Source organism: Heterocephalus glaber, unplaced genomic scaffold (assembly GCF_053883595.1).
Source record: "Heterocephalus glaber isolate CG9 unplaced genomic scaffold, H.glaber_assembly_v1.0 deba00001606, whole genome shotgun sequence".
Classification (NCBI taxonomy): Eukaryota; Metazoa; Chordata; class Mammalia; order Rodentia; family Bathyergidae; genus Heterocephalus; species Heterocephalus glaber.
In genome coordinates this window covers 9,806,931-9,826,219 of record NW_028258377.1, presented here as the reverse complement: position 1 = coordinate 9,826,219, position 19,289 = coordinate 9,806,931, and the positions used below count along the sequence as shown (strand labels likewise).

At 43.8% G+C, this 19,289-nt stretch overlaps 1 protein-coding gene across 2 annotated transcripts in view; it reads right to left on the bottom strand.

The window, feature by feature from the left end:
• Positions 1 to 19,289, bottom strand: part of Spock1 (SPARC (osteonectin), cwcv and kazal like domains proteoglycan 1) — a 527,108-nt gene that overhangs the window by 18,669 nt on the left and 489,150 nt on the right. Inside the window, exon 7 of one of the 2 annotated variants that reach the window (XM_087194726.1) lies at positions 531 to 644. In XM_087194726.1, coding sequence (XP_087050852.1) covers positions 531 to 644 — 114 coding nt within the window. Of the gene's footprint in view, positions 1 to 527; positions 645 to 19,289 lie in introns of both variants that reach the window. The other variant, XM_087194725.1, reaches the window with a different exon arrangement.

Sequence of the window (19,289 nt, the reverse complement as noted above, 5' to 3'; positions counted from 1 at the left end):
TCGCAACAACATAAATGATCCCTAAATATAGGTCTAGTCACATAGTTATATCCATATATTAGGATTCTATGTAGATATTGTAAAGCAGAGTACTACTCAACAACAGGAGAGTGCAGTCACAGTTATGAGATTATAAAACAGTCTGTAAAATGTGACCCCAATTTTATAATCATAGACAAACACAAATATATTTTCATCTATGATGAAGAAAATATCTCAAAATATATACCATGGCATCCTTACAGTTGTTAAAATGATGGAATTTTGTAGTTTTCTATAAATTTATTTTCTAAAATGTAAATATTAAACATATTTTTGTAATCAGTTATAAAAATATGTTGTAATTTTCCTTGATTCTAAAGCATCATCCCCTCTGCCATATGTTAATATTTTTTAAATTGGAACATATTTTAATGTAGTGTTTCTTTTTTAACCTCCAAATGCTATTGCTAAATCAATAATGTCTGCTAATTGAGGAAATGTGATATTTATAGTGAAATAAATTAGCAAACATGGAGTAGTCTTACTGCCTTGGGCTGTGTCAGAGCTGGTGGGTTTGATGACCCTGTTTGCATCCTCATGAAGAGCTCCAAACCAGTCTTTCAGCCGGGAAGCAAGGTTCCTCAACTCCTTGTCCGTGCATGCTGGAGAAAAGCAAACAGAATACAGATGAATCCCTGGGCTCTGTACCCTGAATGTATGGCAAAGTCACTCAAAGCAAATCCCCCTGGCCAACCACAATAAAACTTATCAGAGGGCGATCAATCCTCCAACTGCCTAGAAAGGGGGTGGGGAAGGATAAAGAAAAAAAGACAACAGAGACTTGCATAATTTCAAAGTATATGGGGGGGCCAAGAGGTCAGTGTCTGAGTGCGCAAAGACAAACCTACTCCGAGGTAGCCATTATTTGTTTGGTACACACAATAATTGGAGGGAGCATCAGGTGACTTAGGGGGAAGTGGTAATCCTATGTTGATGAATGAAAGACCCTAGTTAGCAAGACAGACTCCATGTTGCTGCTTGACCCACCTGCCTGCCCTTTAGATGAACTCAGAAGGAGGAAGCTTAAAAACCTCCTCCCCTTAGAAAGTCTCTTTAGAAACAACAATTAATCAACTATTGTTTTACAAATGTTCTAACAGCAGGACATTCCGCTTCTGTACCTTTTGCTTGCTTTGCTAGTTCTATCCCATAGGGGGGCCTAGAAACTGTTGGCCTTACAGGTGTATAAAACATGTTTGTCTCCCCCCAGTCGGGGCTCAACTCCGATGCTAGGCTCCAGTTCCAGCTGGTAATAAACTCCTATGTGGATTTAATATCGGTCTCTGGTTGGTTCTCTCTTGCTGGGTGTAACATTCTTGGAGGCCCCAGCGAGATAGCCAGCTGCTCTGGAGCTTATTATCTTGGAGCCACTGTTTCTTATTAGGAGAGACCTGGATCAGACATCGGCGGCATTTGGCCCCTCTGGACACTGGTCTGTGGAAGGAGAGGCCACCCTGATGGTATTCCGGGGCTCCAGGTAGGCCAGTCCCAGTTGGGCCCTATCGCTGATCAACCGACCTGCAGAAGTTTATTGGGAAAGCCTCTAGAGGTAAGAATCAAATGATTCTTAGTGCACTGTGGGTGGGCAGGAGGAAGCTGGACACGGCACAGGTTCCCCTACTTAGAGTCTCTTTGAGACGGCAAGCAGACTCACTGGTTTGGCGTCCTCAGAAGACTGACTCCCTGGGTGGGGTCTGAATCCATTCAGCCCCAGAGGTTTTACTTGGCCAAAGTTTGTCTTTGTCTGTTTATTGTTGTCTGTCTGCTTGCTCTGTGTGCCTTTTGCGTTTTCACAGGCTAAAATTATGGGTTCCTCACAGTCCACAGAAGGAACTCCACTTGATTGTGTTTTGAATAACTTCAAAAAAATTTATTCCACAGACAGGGAAGATGAATATGGCATGAAATTTTCTAAAGGGAAATTACAAACCCTGTGTCAATTAAAATGGCCCAGTTTTGGAGTCAGTTGGCCCCCGGTGGGAACTTATTCTATGCACATTGCTCACAAGGTTTGGAATGTGGTCACAGGAGTCAGGACCCCACAGGTCCCGATCGACCTTTGGCACTCGATCCAGACAGGACTATGGTCCATCAGCCCATCAGTCCATCTTCCTCCTCCCTTTTTCCTTTAAAACAGATAGAGCCCAGGGGAGAATTGATTTGTGTCCCTTTTACAACTAGTGATCTTTACAATTGGAAACATCAAAATCCCCCCTTCTCTGAAAAACCTCAGGCATTAATTTCTTCTTAAGTCTGTTTTTCATACCCATCAGCCAACCTGGGATGATGGCCAGCAGCTTTTATGATCCTGTTCACCACTGAGGAGTGGGACTGCATTTATCAACAGGCAGTCAAAGAGGCCCTGGGGCCAAACCCCGGCATCACTCCCGGAACTCCAGGGCATTCGGCCAGGGCTGAAACAGTAGTTCTGTCACGACACCCCAAATGGGACCCCAATGATGATAATGGTGAGAGGAGGCTGGGGACCTACTGCCAGCACTTATTAGGGGGACTCCAGGCAGCTGCCAAAAAGCCCACTAATTTGAGTAAGGTAAGTGAGGTTCGCCAGGAAAAAGCAGAGTCTCTGGCTGCGTTTTTAGAGAGACTCTTGGAAGCCTATAGAGTTTTCACTCCTATTGACCCAGAGGCTCCTCAAAATGCAGCAGCTTTAAATTTGGCCTTTGTTGCTCAGCTGGCCCCAGACATTGGAAAAAAAAATTACAGAAATTGGAGGGATTTGAGGGAAAGAATAGGACTGAACTACTGAACATAGCCCAGAAAGTTTATGATAACTGTGACGCCCCCCAAGGAAGTCCGAGCCAAGAAACTGGGGAAAGTCACTATTGCTGCACTCCAGGCACAAGAGAGGGTCCCTCCGGACAGAAAAAGAGAAAGCTGCCTTTTTTGGCTTTAAAGAAAGCCTTAGTGTCAGCACCAGCCCTGGTCCTACCTGATGTCACCAAGCCCTTTCGGTTATTTGTGGCTGAATGACGGGGCATAGCCAAAGGAGTGCTAGCCCAGGCATTAGGGCCTTGGAACAGACCTGTGGCCTACCTGTCTAAAAGACTTGATCCTGTGGCAAGTGGATGGCCTACCTGTTTGAGGGCAGTTGCAGCCACTGCCCTCCTGGTCAAGGAGGCAGATAAGCTCAGCCTGGGACAGGACCTGGTCACCACCACACCCCATGCGGTGGAGACACTGCTGAGAGGAGACCCAGAATGATGGCTCTCCAATGCCTGCCTGACTTAGTACCAGGCCCTGTTGCTGGATGCTCCATGCATCAAATTTGCCTGAGAAACAACCCTCAATCTGGCCACCTTACTTCCAGACTCCAACTCGTACGCATACCCCTCCATGACTGTCTGGACACTCTGACAACTTCCACCACCAACTGCCCAGACCTGACTTATGTTCCCCTGCAAAGCCCAGATGAGACCTTCTTCACTGATGGAAACAGCTTCATGGAAGACAGAGTCAGGTATGCAGGGGTGGCCATAGTCAGTCCAGGAGGACAGGTGCACTAGGAACAGGCATTAAGCCAGGGGGCTTCAACGCAGAGGGCTGAACTAATAGCCTTTAACTTAAGCCCTGTTAGGTCAAGACAAGGCTGTAAACAACTACACTGACAGCCGGTATGCATTTGCCACTGCCCATGTGCATGGCGACATCTACAGACAGAGAGGGCTATTGACATCAGAAGGGAAAACTATCAAAAAAAAATTTTGGCCTTATTGGAAACAATTTGGGAACCCAGGGTGTTGGCCATTGTCATTGCAAAAGCCACCAAAACGGAGACAGCTTCGAGGCCCATGGTAACTGAGAGGCCGATGATGCGGCCCGACGAGTGGCCAGAGAACCAGTGGGGCCAATAGACATTCTGCCCATCCGGCCCTTTGGCTACCTGCCAGAAAGACCCACATATACCCCAGAAGAGGAAGGGGAAAACCAAAAGCAAGGGGGTACAAAACTGGACTCAGGATGGTGGAAAGGGACAAACAAATTTGTCTCCCCAGAGCCCTGGGGTGACAACTTGTTCATCAGTTACATCACTTAACTCACCTGGGAGAATCAAAGTTAAAAAGACTAATGAGCTCTAAGTTTTCAATCCCAGGACTGACCTCTATGGTCCAGAACATCAGTTCCAGCTGTCAGGTGTGTGCACAGGTAAACTCCAAGATGAGACCAAGGAACAAAGGTAATCGACTATGGGGAAGAGAGCCAGGGGAACATGGGGAACTTGATTTCACCAAAATAAAATCCAGCAATAGGTTCAAATATTTACTGGTATTGGTTGACACCTACTCAGGTTGGGTAGAAGCTTTCCAAGCTCGTGAAGAATCAGCCAACATAGTAACTAAGGTTTTGCTCCAGGAGATAGTTCCCTGATTTGACATCCCTCATTACCTGGGGTCCGACAATGGGCCTGCCTTCACAGCACAGATATCCAAATTGTTGACAAGGGCACTACATATTGATTGGAAATTACACTGTGCCTATTGCCCACAAAGTTCAGTGATAGGTCTCCCACCACCTCAGCAGCTATTATGTATAGTAGCTGCCCTCTTCCTATGGTGCCTTGCCCCCTCCCCTGTGTGACATCATGCCAAGATGGTTGCTCCCACCAAAGAACAAACCCTTCTTCCCAGCATGCCCCTGTTCCCACCTAGACAGTAACCTAATACTCACTCACCTCCTACCACCTAGTGACATCACCGGCTCCTCCATTCCCTAGTCACTACCTCACTCAACCCCACCTCAGCCCCTACAAACCCCACCCCAGTCTCTATAAAAGACTCTCCCTGCCCTGGCCATATTGCTTTTGTCTCTCCTTTGTTCAGAGACAGCCCGGCAGATCTATTCCCCTAATAAAGGCTTGTTGTGGCCTGGTCTGGTCTTAGTCTTCGGCCCTTTTACCGGACATTCAGGGCAAGTGGAAAGGATGACTTAGGACCCCGAAAGAAACCCTGACTAAATATGTTCTAGAAACTGGCGGTAGGTGCCCTGATCTGCTTCCTCTAGTCTTGTTAAGAGTTAGATGTACCCCATGTGTGACAAGTTTACCTCTTTTGAAATCTTGTATGGGAGGCCACTGCCACTCCTCCCTAAGTTAAACCTAGAACAGATAACAGTCATTCTTGTGTCTCTTTACCTCAGTCTCTTCAAGCCTTACAGATTCTTCAGAGTGAGATCCAGGCTACAATACAACAGGCTCTAGAAAAACCCTTTGCGACGTTCCAGCCCCATGGTTTCAAGCCAGGAGACCTGGTCCTGATATGCTTGGTTTGTTTGCACCAAGGACATGACTATTTAAATACATTCTTGGCTACCCAATCTGCCACTTTGTGTCACCGTGTATGTTGTTCCACAAGTCTTGTATTATAATGGAAAAGGGGGCCACGAACATCTGGGATTAACCACTGAGCACTATAGGAGTAAACGGGCTGCCCCCATTTTAGTGCCCATTCTGGTGGGATTAGGAATAGCCGGGTCAGCGGCTATTGGAACTTCCTCCCTGATCCTTCAGGACACAAATTTTAAAGCCCTAAGCCACCAAGTAGCCAGAGATTTAGGTCACCTGGAAGACTCGATCTCCAGATTAGAAAACCAGGTTGATTCCCTAGCTGAGATGGTCCTACAAATCAAAGGGGACTTGACCTCCTGTTCATGAAACAAAAAGGGTTATGTGTAGCCCTAAAAAAATAACCAAAACCTGTTGCTTCTATGCTAATGGTTAACTACCCTAGTTTCTGCTCTAACAGGCCCCCTAGTTATCTTCTGCTTTTGCTCATGAGACCTTGCATTATAAATGCTCTGACTAAATATGTTATACAGAGGGTTGATGCAGTTAAACTGATGGTGTTGAGACAAAATTATGAGATTTTAAAAGACGTTTTAAAAAAAATTCAAAGAGTAAATACAGGAATCAAAGAATTGATTAAGTTACAAGAACCAGTGGGGAATGAAAGACCCTAGTTAGCAAGACAGACTCCATATTGCTGCTTGACCCACCTGCCTGCCCTTTAGATGAACTCAGAAGGAGGAAGCTTAGAAACCTCCTCCCCTTAGAAAGTCTTCTTAGAAATAACAATCAACTATTGTTTTACAAATGTTCTAACAGCAGGACATTCCGCTTCTGTACCTTTTGCCTTGCTTTACTAGTTCTATCCCATAGGGGGGCCTAGAAACTGTTGGCCTCAGAGGTGGATAAAACATGTCCCCCCCGTCAGGGCTCGAGTCCGAATGCTCGGCTCAGGTCCCGGCCAGTAATAAACTCCTGTGTGGATTTAATATCGGTCTCTGGTTGGTTCTTTCTCACTGGGTGCAACAATGAATATCTCATTCTGATGATTTTAAGTCATGAGAATCTTATGTTAATGAAGGCAGTAAGAAGAACATTTTGTTTTGTTTTGTTTTTTTTGGTACCGGGGATCAAACTTGGGACCTTGCGCTTGCAAGGCAGGTGCCGGAACCACTGAGCTAAATCCCCAGCCCCAAGAACAACATTCTTACAATAGTAGGTGGGCCAAGATAATAGCAAGCTAATAAAAAGCTTGTGTTCCCCCCACCCCAAAACTTTTCTTTTTTTTTTTTTGGTTCTTGAAGAACCACGGTGTCTTCAGTTGATGTACATTTACCCTTGTCACTGTATCACAGGACCACTGAGGCCTCAAATTGTGACCAGAGGCAAAACGGAGTTATGTTTCCAAATGCCATTGCCAGCTCACTGGCAAGGTGACATTGGGCCTTAGACAGCTATAGTCATACTTTAATTATGAAATGATTTTCCCCAAAATTGATGTAGAATGGCTCCCGACAATAACTGAAAGTGCCCCTCATGACGATGCCATCACAAGAATAGAGTAGAACAGAAAGAATCTAGAGTCCCAAGATAAGCAGTGCTGCTGATACTGGGATCTGGACCGCTTCCCAGCTGTTAAAGCAAGCTGCACAGGCCACACAGTTATATAGTGTCCTCCAAGGACTGACAGGGATCCATTTTGCTAACCACATAAAAGTCACTGCTGCAGTTTTGCTAGAGAAAATTACATTTTCCACTACACTCATGCCAAGAGATTAACACCCATGGATAGCCAATGCTGCTCAGGACACCAAAAGATCCCAGGAACAGTAGCCTCCCAATTTCGTTTTTGCCTGTTGCTTGGATTTTTGGATTTGACCTATTCTGCCAGGCTTCCTATGGACTCATTCTGATTTTCCACCATTATAATAGAGGAATGCCTTCTACATGGGAGTCCTTTTTGTCTCAACCCATCCGTTACTATCTGGTTCATTTTATAGGGTATAGCAGAGTAGTTGAGGCAGACGGATACTCCTGAGGACAAGAAATCTAGATTCATGGGTGGGCAGGCAGGTGAGGAGGTGAATGAATGAACAACCTGAAAGTCTTCTAGAAGGCTGGATAAGACTTGAGAAGAGAAATCCCTAAGGAGGGAAAAGGAGGCAGAGAAAGGAGCTGACTTTCTAGGCAGTGGGATGCTACTAGGACACAGGAAAACCAGCAGTGCCCTTTGTGACCCTTAGCAAGTGGGGAGGAAAGAGACAAAAATCCCAAAGAATAGCAAGGGTATAAGGAAATGAAGCACACAAATGTCTCTCTTTCCCAAATTCTAAAGGTACAGGAACAATGGCTGAGAAGTTAAGCAATGCACTGCTAGGGTGCAGAGCCAAGTTCTGAATGTCTCCTGGAGCTGAAGGGACATAGGTTCGGATTCAAATCTACCAGGGCACACAGACACAGGAGGGCACAAGTGGCCATAATGGAGAAGTAGACAAGCTCCAATCCAGCTGCCACATAGCACAGGCCCTGACAGAACCGAAGAGATCAGGCCCTATCTGTTTGCTCTCTAGGAGAAAAGAGAACAACACAGATCCTCTCCTTGTTTTTATTACCCACTCTGCATGTCCATCAAGCCCATCCTTCTTAAACCTGGTGCTCAGTGGAAGAACCAGCTTCCTAGACCTCAGGCAGGAGAGATCTCTCCCCATCCGCTGACCTACAAGAGAAGTGACCAGACTCACGCTGAGCTGTGCAACCTGAGTGCTGTTGTTTCTAACTGTTGCCTTCATTCCAGCCAGGATCCAGACTTTGAACTCTACAAAGCTCAGAGTGAATGTGTGCCCAGTGTTTATACCCAATCTCTTAATGACACTGCATTGCTTTTAACAACCAGGATATGACTATTTTTAAATAGCCATCAGGAAATGGCACTGAGAAATGTCTTGACTGGCAACAGATGTAACAGGTATGGAGTCACACTGCTTGGAATGAATCTCAGCTCTGCCACTCACTGGCTGGGTGACCTCAGACCAGTCACTTAATCTCTTGGCCCCTTAACTCCTCACCTGTAAACTCGGGATAACAACATCATCAAGTGACCACAAATCAGACAGTGTGTGTAAAGTTCTTAGCAAAGTACATGGCATATAGTAATTACTCAGGGATGTGCCTGATATGGTTTACATTATGACAGTTACTGTTTTTGAGTTGAACATCTATAAGTAACCTTAGAGCAAGCAACACAGCATTCAAAAAATCAGGAAGACAAATGCATCCAAGCAGCCCTGGCTTTGTCTACCTACCTAAGAAAAAGGTGAAGATAGATACTTGTGTTATCCAATAAGTTGCTGTTTGCCAAATATAAATCAATTAAATTCAGTTCCTCAGTTGCATGTCCCATTACACATGCTGAATAGTCACAATTGGCCAGTTGCTTCCACACTGGAGAGCACAGATAGAGAATATTTCCACTACAGCAGAATGCTGCGCTGCATACCATTGGGTGAAGAAGATTTCCGACTTTCTAGAGAGTCACCATTGCATCCTGATATCCAAATCTGTGCCTCTCCTTCCCTTCAGCATTTTAAGATGGGTGACAATGATGATGAAAAATCCCTGCCAGCCTAGATCCATCATCCCATGCTAAGCCAAGCTCATAGATGGGAGGGGAAGCAGCTGTCACTAAAGGCAGAAATTCCTGATACCAAGTCTTATCCCAAGAATAAGCTCCCTAACACACTTGTCCCAAGTCTCAGGATCTAGGGGATCGAATCTGCATTTTTCTGACACTCCCCCACTCTAAACAAGAAAGCATGTTGTGTAATAGCATGTGGGCTCTATAGTCAATCTCACATTTGAAAATGAAAAATTAATAGCATCTATTTTTTCTCTATTGCTATGCACACCATCTATTCTAAATATTCTCTGAGCAGAGAAAATTGCCAAGTTAACTTGCAAAGGAAATCACACACCGCAAGATAAATTAGTCATGTTTAACTAAACCCAGACAGATGTGCAGGTAATCTGTATCTTCACAAGACTGCTACATTTCCCACAGGCTTCTTAAAGTACACAAGTTGTGGATGTCTGGTGGAATCAGGCACTGGAATCTTGAAAGAGTGAATCTGTCACTCAGGGAGGAGTCCACAAGCAGGGAACCACTGGCATTAGTAGAGATCAGAAAACAGAAATGGAGATAGGAGGTGCTCTATTATGGGTCCTGTTCACACATCATGTCCTCATCCAAGTGGTCCTTGGGAAGAGAGAGTCTGGCCCAGTTGGCCTGGATACTGACATATTCCAGAGGAAAAAACAATCAAAGATAACAGCCTGCAGAAAGCTATTTGTTCACATTTGACACCACAGCCACAGCACATGGGCTGTTTGTGAGGAAAACTGCTTGCCTTTTAAGGTATCAGTCACCAGCCCAGATACAGGAACTAACCTTGGGTTCATATTTTCAGAAATGAGGGGCCCAAAAGATACTTCCAACATACTTAGTTACTTCCTAAGGAAATTAATTTTGGGGGGAAGGAAACTGTAAAACCATACCCATCTGGCTTTCCTGCCCTCTGCCCCCAAATGGGCCAATCCTCATCGTTTCTAGAGAGGGTTCCTGCTGGCTTCTCCATCCCTCCTGGTGAGAGGAATGGGTGTCAGAGTCTTCAGAGAAAATATGGTGATATCTTGGGGAGCATTTGGTTAAATCATAAACACTAAGACCTGATCCATTTTGCCACTACATCACTTTACTGGGTAGATGAGCACCAGTTAGCCTGCTAGGTCTCCCATTTCAATTGTTTCCTTCTGGCCTCCACCTGGGTTTCAGCTTGCTTTTAGTGCTCCCTCCCCAGCAGTCTCTGCTCAGCATCCTCTGTTTCAATGATGTTTTCCCACTTGCCCTCCTGTTTCTGTAGGTCATTGCATATCTCTTTTACATGGTCTTAGTCTGCTCCAACATAGCTAGTATGTCCTGAGCATCTTTAGAATCCCCTGGCCCTTCCTTGCTTTCTCCAGGAGTCAGGAAATGGTATCACCATATACTCATAGCTACAGAGCAGAAATGTGGAAATTATCCTGGGCTTCTCTGCCTCTCAGTTTGCCAGAAAATGTTTGCTTCTTCTTTGCTATCCCTACGTCCTTTATCCCAGTCCATTACACCACCATCTCCTCCCACCAAGACAGCTGGAACAGGCTCCTAATTGGTCTCCCATGCTGCACCTCACATTCTCTTATCCATACAGCAGCCAAAGTAATCTTTCCAAAATGGACATTTCATCTAGTCATTTGCTTCAGCCACTTTAGAGGCTCCAAGTTAATCTGTAGGGTAAGTTTAACCTCCAATAATGTGAACTAAGTGGCCCACGGGGTCCCTCACTGCAGAACTTGCTGTCTCCTTTGCTTCTCTCCTCTTTGATCTCCATGCTCCAGCCTTCCCACCCTTCCCACACTCTTCCAACTGGACACACCTCCTGGCCTTGCCAATGCCAAAGCCTCCCTCATCTCACAGTTTTAAAGTGATTTCCTCTCAGAGGACTTCCTAACATTCAAACTAGTGAGTTTTCCCTTGGATGTGCTCCTAGTGCCTTGCTGTTAAAATGGCCTTCATCCCACCTGTAAGGTCTCATTGGATGCCTGTGTCCCCAGGTCATACCAATACGAACCTGCTGTGATCCTGCCTTTCAATTGACTGCAACTGGTCACTAGCATGAAAAATGCTCTCACTGTAAACTTAATGATGAACTATCAAAACCCTCTCACTGCCTCTTGTAAACTGCAATTTTTCCATCTGCAAAATGGAAATACTAAAGCTTAACTCATAGCAACTTGGCATGGAATAAGAGGAGAACATATTGGTAAAATATAGCTCACAGCTATTGGTATATATCAGAGATTCATTAAATTTATATTGCCTTTCCCATATCCCAACTGTCTGCACAATGTGTTAGAACTTTATTGTTGTGCTTTATTTTTATCCCAAGAAGATTCTGGTATTACAAGGAATAACATCTCTCTCTATTTTATAGGTGGGTCAGCAGAGCTCCATGAGATTCAGATTGCAATTTCTGCCTCTCTTCTCAGGGGATAAGCTTCACAATGTCAGGGGAGAGAAGCCCATCCACACCTATCACTTACCCTACGGAAGAGTTATTCAAAATATATTTATGGAAAAGAAGCTCAAATGAGTGAACACATGGGTTACAGACTCAAATAAAATATTATTGTAATAATGCCAGGATTTGAATGCAGGCTGTCAGCTTGCAGGGCTATACCTGTGTGCAGAACTGGCCCCTGGATGGACTGGAATTGTGGATAGCCAGCACTAACATATACAATTGATATACTTGGACCATGCCCTGAAAGAAGTCCAAAGCCAGACCCTCCCTTGTAAAGGAAGCTCTGCCAATGATACAAGAAGGTAGCTGGCTGAACAATGAAGGATGGAATTGAGACTGTTGACTTCTTAGCTTTGGTGTGAGAACACTGAGCTTCCAGGAAAACTGCAGAACAACCTGCTGCATGTCACATGTGCAGCCACTGGGGCTTTGTTAGAGAAAAGTATAGCGCCACTGCACATTACTCCACAATGTGAAAAAAAGACAGCTCCCTCCCCCAGGAAAGCATAACACACAGGCAGGGAAAGGTCCAGGTAATTTGGTGCTCTCCCAGTAGATTTCTCCTATCTGTTTGGAAAATATGACCACAATGCAAGAAGCAAGTGTAAATAGGCACATGCAGTCTCCAAGGAAGGTACACAGCCCTGGGAAGCAAATGTGATGGCTTTTTCCACCTGGGAGCCATTCCTCCACTGCCAAAGGCATGGAGCTCTAAAGGGCTGAAAGACAGGCTGGATTTGAATGTAGACAACATTCCACCAAAATCTGAAGTGCAGCATGAGTAACTGACCTGATGGAGAGGAGGAAGGACAGGGCTGATCTCCTTTCAGGGAGCAGCTACTGAGTGCGAGGCATTGTTTCAGACTTGAATAGCATCACTACCCTAGCTCTGCCTGCCCCTGGGTGCCTCTACCTCATCTTGCCAGGCCCCTTTACCCTCCTGCAGACAAAGCCACAGGATAGTGAATAGCTGGTGAGGAAGTTTCAAATTAGGTAAGCGTTTAAAAGAAGACCTACACTAGGAAATCCAAGCTTCTTTAAAAAGTGCTCCCAAAGCTGTAGCTGGTGTCCCAATCTGGTCTCAGCTTAAATAATGACCTGGGGGGCTGAGTGATACTCTAAAAAGCCCTGTCAGAGGACTAGATTTAAAAGGGGGAAGATAAGGAAACAAGCACAAGTATAGAAAATACTGGGAAGGTGATATAAAAAATAGAGGTAGGAATAGGATAGAAATTCTCCATCCAAAACTAGAGTGATAACCTGACTAGAAAGAGAGATAGTGATCATGTATGACTGAGTTAGCAGTCCTAACTGATGCCACGATATCTGAATATCTGAAAATGGCAAATATGACACACAAGCATCAAAGAATATCTGTAAACCTCTTCTTGGAAACCAATTAATGGTCTACTCTTGAATGAATGAAAATTTTCAGCTAAAGAACCCAAGGGGGGCAGGAATACCTCACCCTTCACACAGACCTACCTGCTCCTTCCACCCCACCCCCACCCATGCTTAGCTCAGGGCTCTGGCAAAAGCTAATATGAAAACAATCAGAATTTAATTTAAACTTTAGTGCCTCAGAGGGTAATTAAAGAGTTGGGCCTGACTCAGGTTCTCTCTCGGAGTGGCTGGGAGGCCTGTCAGCAATGGAGACGTGGTGCTGGCCCTTTCGCACTAATCTCTTTCAGCCCTCCTAGGTGCTGTTGTGAGTAATTACTTAATCAGAGCAGCTCTGGATCAATGCACTCAGAGTGTTTGCAATTAGCAGCTTCTGTAAAAGGTCCAACTGAGCCGCCTTTAGGGTGGAGATTAGACTCTGGGTAACACTTCCATAGCCTGTATTCCAGAAAGCCAAGGATGCCATCCTGGCCTGGCCTGCCCCGCCCAGCCCAGCCTCTTCCCTTCACCATGACATCCTTAGGCTGCTGATCACCTAAGGGACTCAAGAGTCCTCCTCCCCCTTGACAGGGACTGGGTCCCTCCTGGTGATGAATATCTGGCACAAAGCAGGTGCCCCAGTGCTGGAACAGCTGAGGAGGGGATGCTGCACACCATGGGAGCTTTAAAGAAACAGTGAGTCTATGAGTTCCATAGGAACATGGGCTGTAATAAACTGGAATGCAAATAAATGAGTTGATGCTGATTAGCACAGTTTTAGGAGCAATAACTAGAGTCATTCTGCTGTCAGAGGATCCTGGGGAGGCAAGAGAGAGTAAGCAAGTTTTGCAGTCAGACAGCGGTGAGCATGGATTCCAGCTCTACCATCTCAACTGACACTGGACAAGTTCTTTCCAACCTTCAATTTATTCACCTGCAGAATGAAGGTAATAATAGAGCCAGCTAATAGGGTCATGGGAAGGATTAAACAAGACTGTACTTAAGTGCTTAGTACCAGATCTGCCATATAGTCCACACTCAATAGCTCTTGCCATGATCTTATTTGTGTCTATGAACACAGAGTAGCACAATGATGGACCAAATACAAAAGTTTGGGAATCAAGATCCTGCATGTGGTATTTTCACATGAAAGCCATCTGGGAAGACAATATTTCCTGTTGTGTTTCAGAGACACTGAATGATCTTTCCCAGGCCCTACACATGGTGAGTTGTGAAACAGACTCATACCCAGATCTTCAGGTCTTATAACTGGCAGCTCACTCATCTGTACCTATAGCACAATAGGTACCCAAAGATGCCTGCATCTGCTCTTCCACACAGTTTCCCCTTGGAATGCCCAAGGCCTCTGACATCTGCCCCAAGGAACTGACCTTACACTTTAGTCTTAGGGAGTTGGAACTACACTACCTTCAGGTTTCTAGGTTGGAATACCAGCACTCAGCACACAGTTGTGATTGCTCTTCAGGTAAATCAGGGCTCTTCTCTGAGCCTCTGCTTTTGCATCTGTAAAATGGGGGTGATGACAGTATATCACAGGTATCAACCTCACACGTTGGAGTGAAGACTAACAAATCAATAGGAAACCACTATCATCTTCTGTTCCAGAGATGTTCAGGAGCTGGTAACACACACTCTTGGGATGCTAATAGATGGTGAGATCCTAAACATAAGCAACTGCAGTCACAGAAAATACAATCAGGGCTCAGGAAAAGGATTTCTTGAGCATACCCAGGTGAATCTCATTTCTAATAGAGCATCTGACAGATTTGAGCCAGGTTACACCTGCTCAAATTGTGCTATATGCAAATCGAGTTTTCACTTTTCAATACCTAAAACATCAATATGACTATATATGCATGTTCTCTTATCTGTAGAGAAGGTATTGTTTTTGTAAAAACAAGCACAAGCAAAGGAATTAAGGCCCCATTATTCCGGAGCTTGCTAATAAAATCCTTTAAAAGCAGTCTTTGGAAGAGCTTAAAATACTGACATTAAACTGAGAAGATGAGTTAAACTAATTAATAGTACAACCTACAAGCAAAGATGGATAAATTTCCCTATTAAAGCCATTAAAACTATTCTTGCTAACCTGATTTGAGGAGACTTTAATGTTTCCCTTGGTCCAATAATCCTTCATCTGGAAAAAAGAAATTCACAACATGCACAACATTTGTAATGTGCATGAATGGAGTAACACTTATTTTTCCCTCTGAATAATCTAGAATAGGAAGGTTAGCTAGATGAAAAAAGCTTTTAAAGCTTCTGACAAAATCTATAGCCTTCTTCACACTCCGGGGCAAAAAAAATATGGAATATGCAAAATATTGGTTAGTAATGCCAATCCTGGCTTAAATTGTATTTCCTACTCAGCAGGTCAGAATTTCCCTGTTTGAGATCTGGAATAGTTCTTGAATGATTGTAGAAAACAGAAATATAATCAGCAGTTATACTGAAAGATGTCACAGCCAACCAGACTTCTTAAACCCTCAAGTAATGAAGAGTAAGCTAGAGAAATGACATCTGTCATTCTCATCTCAAGTGAGTACTGGCAGGAACTCCAAGATAAAATATGAACAGGCTCTGCCTAGACTTCTGAGAGAGTCAGGATATGCAGAGGCCTTGAACAGACCTGCGGTGGTGATGGCGGATCCCTGTCTGGGTCACCCCGTTGTAGAAAGGTATGTCATCATATTGTATACCTAAAATGTACCAACAAACTTAATAAAAAGGAGGGGGGACAGACCAAGAGTCTGAATCACTAGACCTTCTGTTAATGTACATGCTCAAGTGGCCAATGGCAGTAAGGGAAGGCTTCCAGGAAATACCAGAACTTCCCCTGAAACCCACTTGCAGGGAGGACTTGGAAGGAAGAAAGCATTTTAGGCAGGTCTGAGAAACAACGAGGAAGCCATTTTGAATGAAGTGACTGATTATTAAAGCTGAGGTATACTTAAGACTAGTTCTCAAATTATACACACCAAATATAGCATGATTAAGTATTTCTAAATTGTAAATTATATAATAATGTATAAATGTACATATATATCTTCTGTATATCTAAAGATATTCTGATATATTACACATTACATATGCACACATATATACCAAGAGATGACTTTTGACACATTGATCAAGGACCCATAACCAAGTCTTCATCTGTAAGTGGGGTTAGTGACAGAAAACATGCCTTTAGGGTATACATAAGAAGCAGCTATATTCTTCATGAGCAATTTGCACCCAGTTTAACCTGCTCAAATTCAGCATATTGTTAAATAGTTTCAGTTTCTATGATTTTCAATGCCTAAAAAAACACTACATGCATGTACACTTTTAAATAGGAGATAAACCCAGACTGGAAACTGATGGAGCACAAGGGATTGGTGGGAGACATTCAGTGACAAATTTGAGATCTGAGATCAGATCCTGACAGCAATAGGAACCCTGGGAGGTATCTGCAACTTGTGAATGACTTTATTTGGTTGTGTCAGGAGAATGCTGGACACCTTTATATATAGATTAGGTGAGTAACCAGTAGCAGACATGGGCCAAAGGCAGAGAAGCGTGAGCTCCTATTGGTTCTTCCAGCTCCCTTCCCTTGCCCTGGTGTTATGGTTTATATCTAGATGTCACCCCAAAGCCTCATATGCTCATAGATGGGGCTTTTGGGAGGTTATTGGATCATGGAGGCATGATACTCATTGGGAGATTTGTCTACTGATGAGTTTATGGCTGAATGTGATGTTGGGAGGTGAAGCTTGCTCAGAGGAGGTGGGTCACTGGGGGTGTGGCCTGGAAGGGTCCATCTCCCTCCCTCCTCCCTTGATCTCCCTTTGCTTCCCGCTCCCATGCCAAGAGCAAACCTCCTCTGTGATGCCCCTCTGCTATGCCATCCTGTCTTGGAGCTAGCTGACTATGGACTGAAACCCTTATATATTGTGAGCCCCAATAAACCTTTCCTCCTCACAGTTGGGGGTGTCAGGTATTGTGTCTCTTCAGCCAGAAAGTAAGACACTTGGTCTAGAGTGCATGTGACATGAGTACACAGGCTGGTTAGAGGGACTGGCCACTCTCACCCTTCTGCAACAATGGTCATGTGGCATTTCCAGGGGTTCTAGAGTCCAGGGTGAGAAGGTGGAGGCTCAGACTGGAATTGAGAACCAAGCAGAAGGGTCTCACAGAGAGCGCTGGCCAGAAGCAGCATCTTTGCTTTCACGATCTGGTAGACAAACAGGTGAAAGATCAGGATAATAACACAAGATCTAAGGAAGAGCTGCCTGGAACTATAAAGGATTATTGCCGCCAGGCTGAGTGTTTCATTCACTAATCCTTCCACCCCTCAGGTCACATAACCCAGTTTGTCCTCCTCAGGGAATAAATGGGGACAGTGACTTGATGTTAGAAACTGCTCACATCCAACCCTCAAGGTATCTCTTTTGGGCTCAAAGAGGAAATGAAATATTAGCCCTCATTATTTCTCTTTCTAGTAAAACAGCTATATTCAATCAAAATTGCCTGTCAGAGATATAATGTCTAACAAGGAGGACACAGCCAGCAACTTCTGTCTTCCACTCTTGAATTGATTCTTGATTCTATATGATATATAGAATCGACAATATAAACAGAAAAACACTCATACATTTTAATTTCACTAAAATTAGAAGGAAAGAAGAATCTTCAGGCTTGAATGGTATAGCAGAAGCCTCCCAGACAGAAGTAGAAAGTAAAAGGTCCTGGTGGGTCAAGAAAAAAGGAAACAAACCAAAAAGAGCATAAATATGTTTCCCAGAGGCAAAGAACTCACCCTGAAGTGACAGACCAAAAGTTTCTGCTTAGCATGAACTAAAGGATCAGGAGGAAAGGAGGTAGAGAAACTATGTAGGACGAAAAAGCATTAAGGAAAAGAGGGAAATGGCCTAGGGGCAGCAGTTCTCAGAAATGGCCTGGAAAATTGTTCTTTGTGTAGGCAGGAGGCTCACTGCCAAGTGCAACTTGGGGGTAGCAGGAGAATTGTAGATGGAATGAGCTTGGTTGATGAGAGAAACCCTCTTGGGCCTGATCTGTTTCACAGGAACAGAAAAGATAGGACCACAGAGAAGAGCCATTAGGAAGAAGTCATCTGTCATTGGTGAATCATTGAAGCTGGGTGCCTTGGATGTAAGGTCTATAGATAGTCTGGTTCCTCTCTTCCAACCACAGGATTCACTTCAGAATAGGCAGACTGATAAAACCTAACTTATTCTAACAATAGTTTGTTTTTTAAGGAACTGGTATCTTGATTAAAAAGTAATAAAACAAAGGAAATTGTGAATCAGAACAGCAAAACTTATCACAGAATACTGAGCAGAAAAATGAAAAAACAAGAGAATGCAGACCAAGGATAACAACGTGAATTCAAATGAAACAATCACTCTTATAAACAAATATAACAAAGCATCTTTTTAAGAGGAAAAGTGAGACAGTGGAGGAGATGGAGCCAAAATTAAGAGCTATAGCAAACATCAGTGAGAAACACAGTAAGTGGAAAGGATGTGAAAATGAGAAGAGGGTATAAAAGAAGAGGAAAGAAGGAAGCACAATTGATTAGAGGGTGATAGCTCTAGAGAAGAGGCAAAAGTGACCCTGTATGTGGATAACGGATGCCCCTGAAGAGACAAATGAAAACAATGGAACAGGACACATTTAAAATACAACTCACCAAGCCATTCTTGAAATGAAGAGTTGAATCCACATACTGAAAAGGTACAGTGTGAGCCAGGGAAATAGACCCAAGATGGTCAATACTAAGATACATCCTAATGAAATTGGTAGTTTCACAGAAATATCAACATGGTAGTAGCAGAAAATATAACCAAGTAACTTGGAAAAAGTAATTAAATAAGGCTGCACTCAGATTTCAACATAGTAATATTGAGTGCTGGAAGTCAATGAAGCAATACATACAAGTTTATCTAGAAAAGAACATTGAACCAAGAATTTTATATCATCCTGGACTCTATTCCAAGAATAAATAATACAGAAACCAGTTTTGAACATACAGTAACTTGAGGACTATTATTCCTATGAGCCCTTCCAGAGGAGATTCTAGATGACTCACCATGGCAAACTGTGGAGACAACTTGAGAAATACATACCTTTGATGAACAAAGGTGAAGATTAAGATACCAGACAAGAACATGACTATGATATGCTCCAACAAGATACCAGATAAGAACATGACTATGATATGCTCAAACAATGAAGGAGTGATAAACTAACAAAAAAGGGGTGGGGAGAAGGGAAGTAGATTAATTTTGTTGATTGCCTCAATATATAATAGCCAGAATTCAGATAAAAGGATTAAAAGATGGCAAATCAAATAGAATAAGAATAAACAAAGGTAGGGCCAGGGATTTAGCTCAGTGGTTCCACTGCCTGCCTTGCAAGTGCAAGGT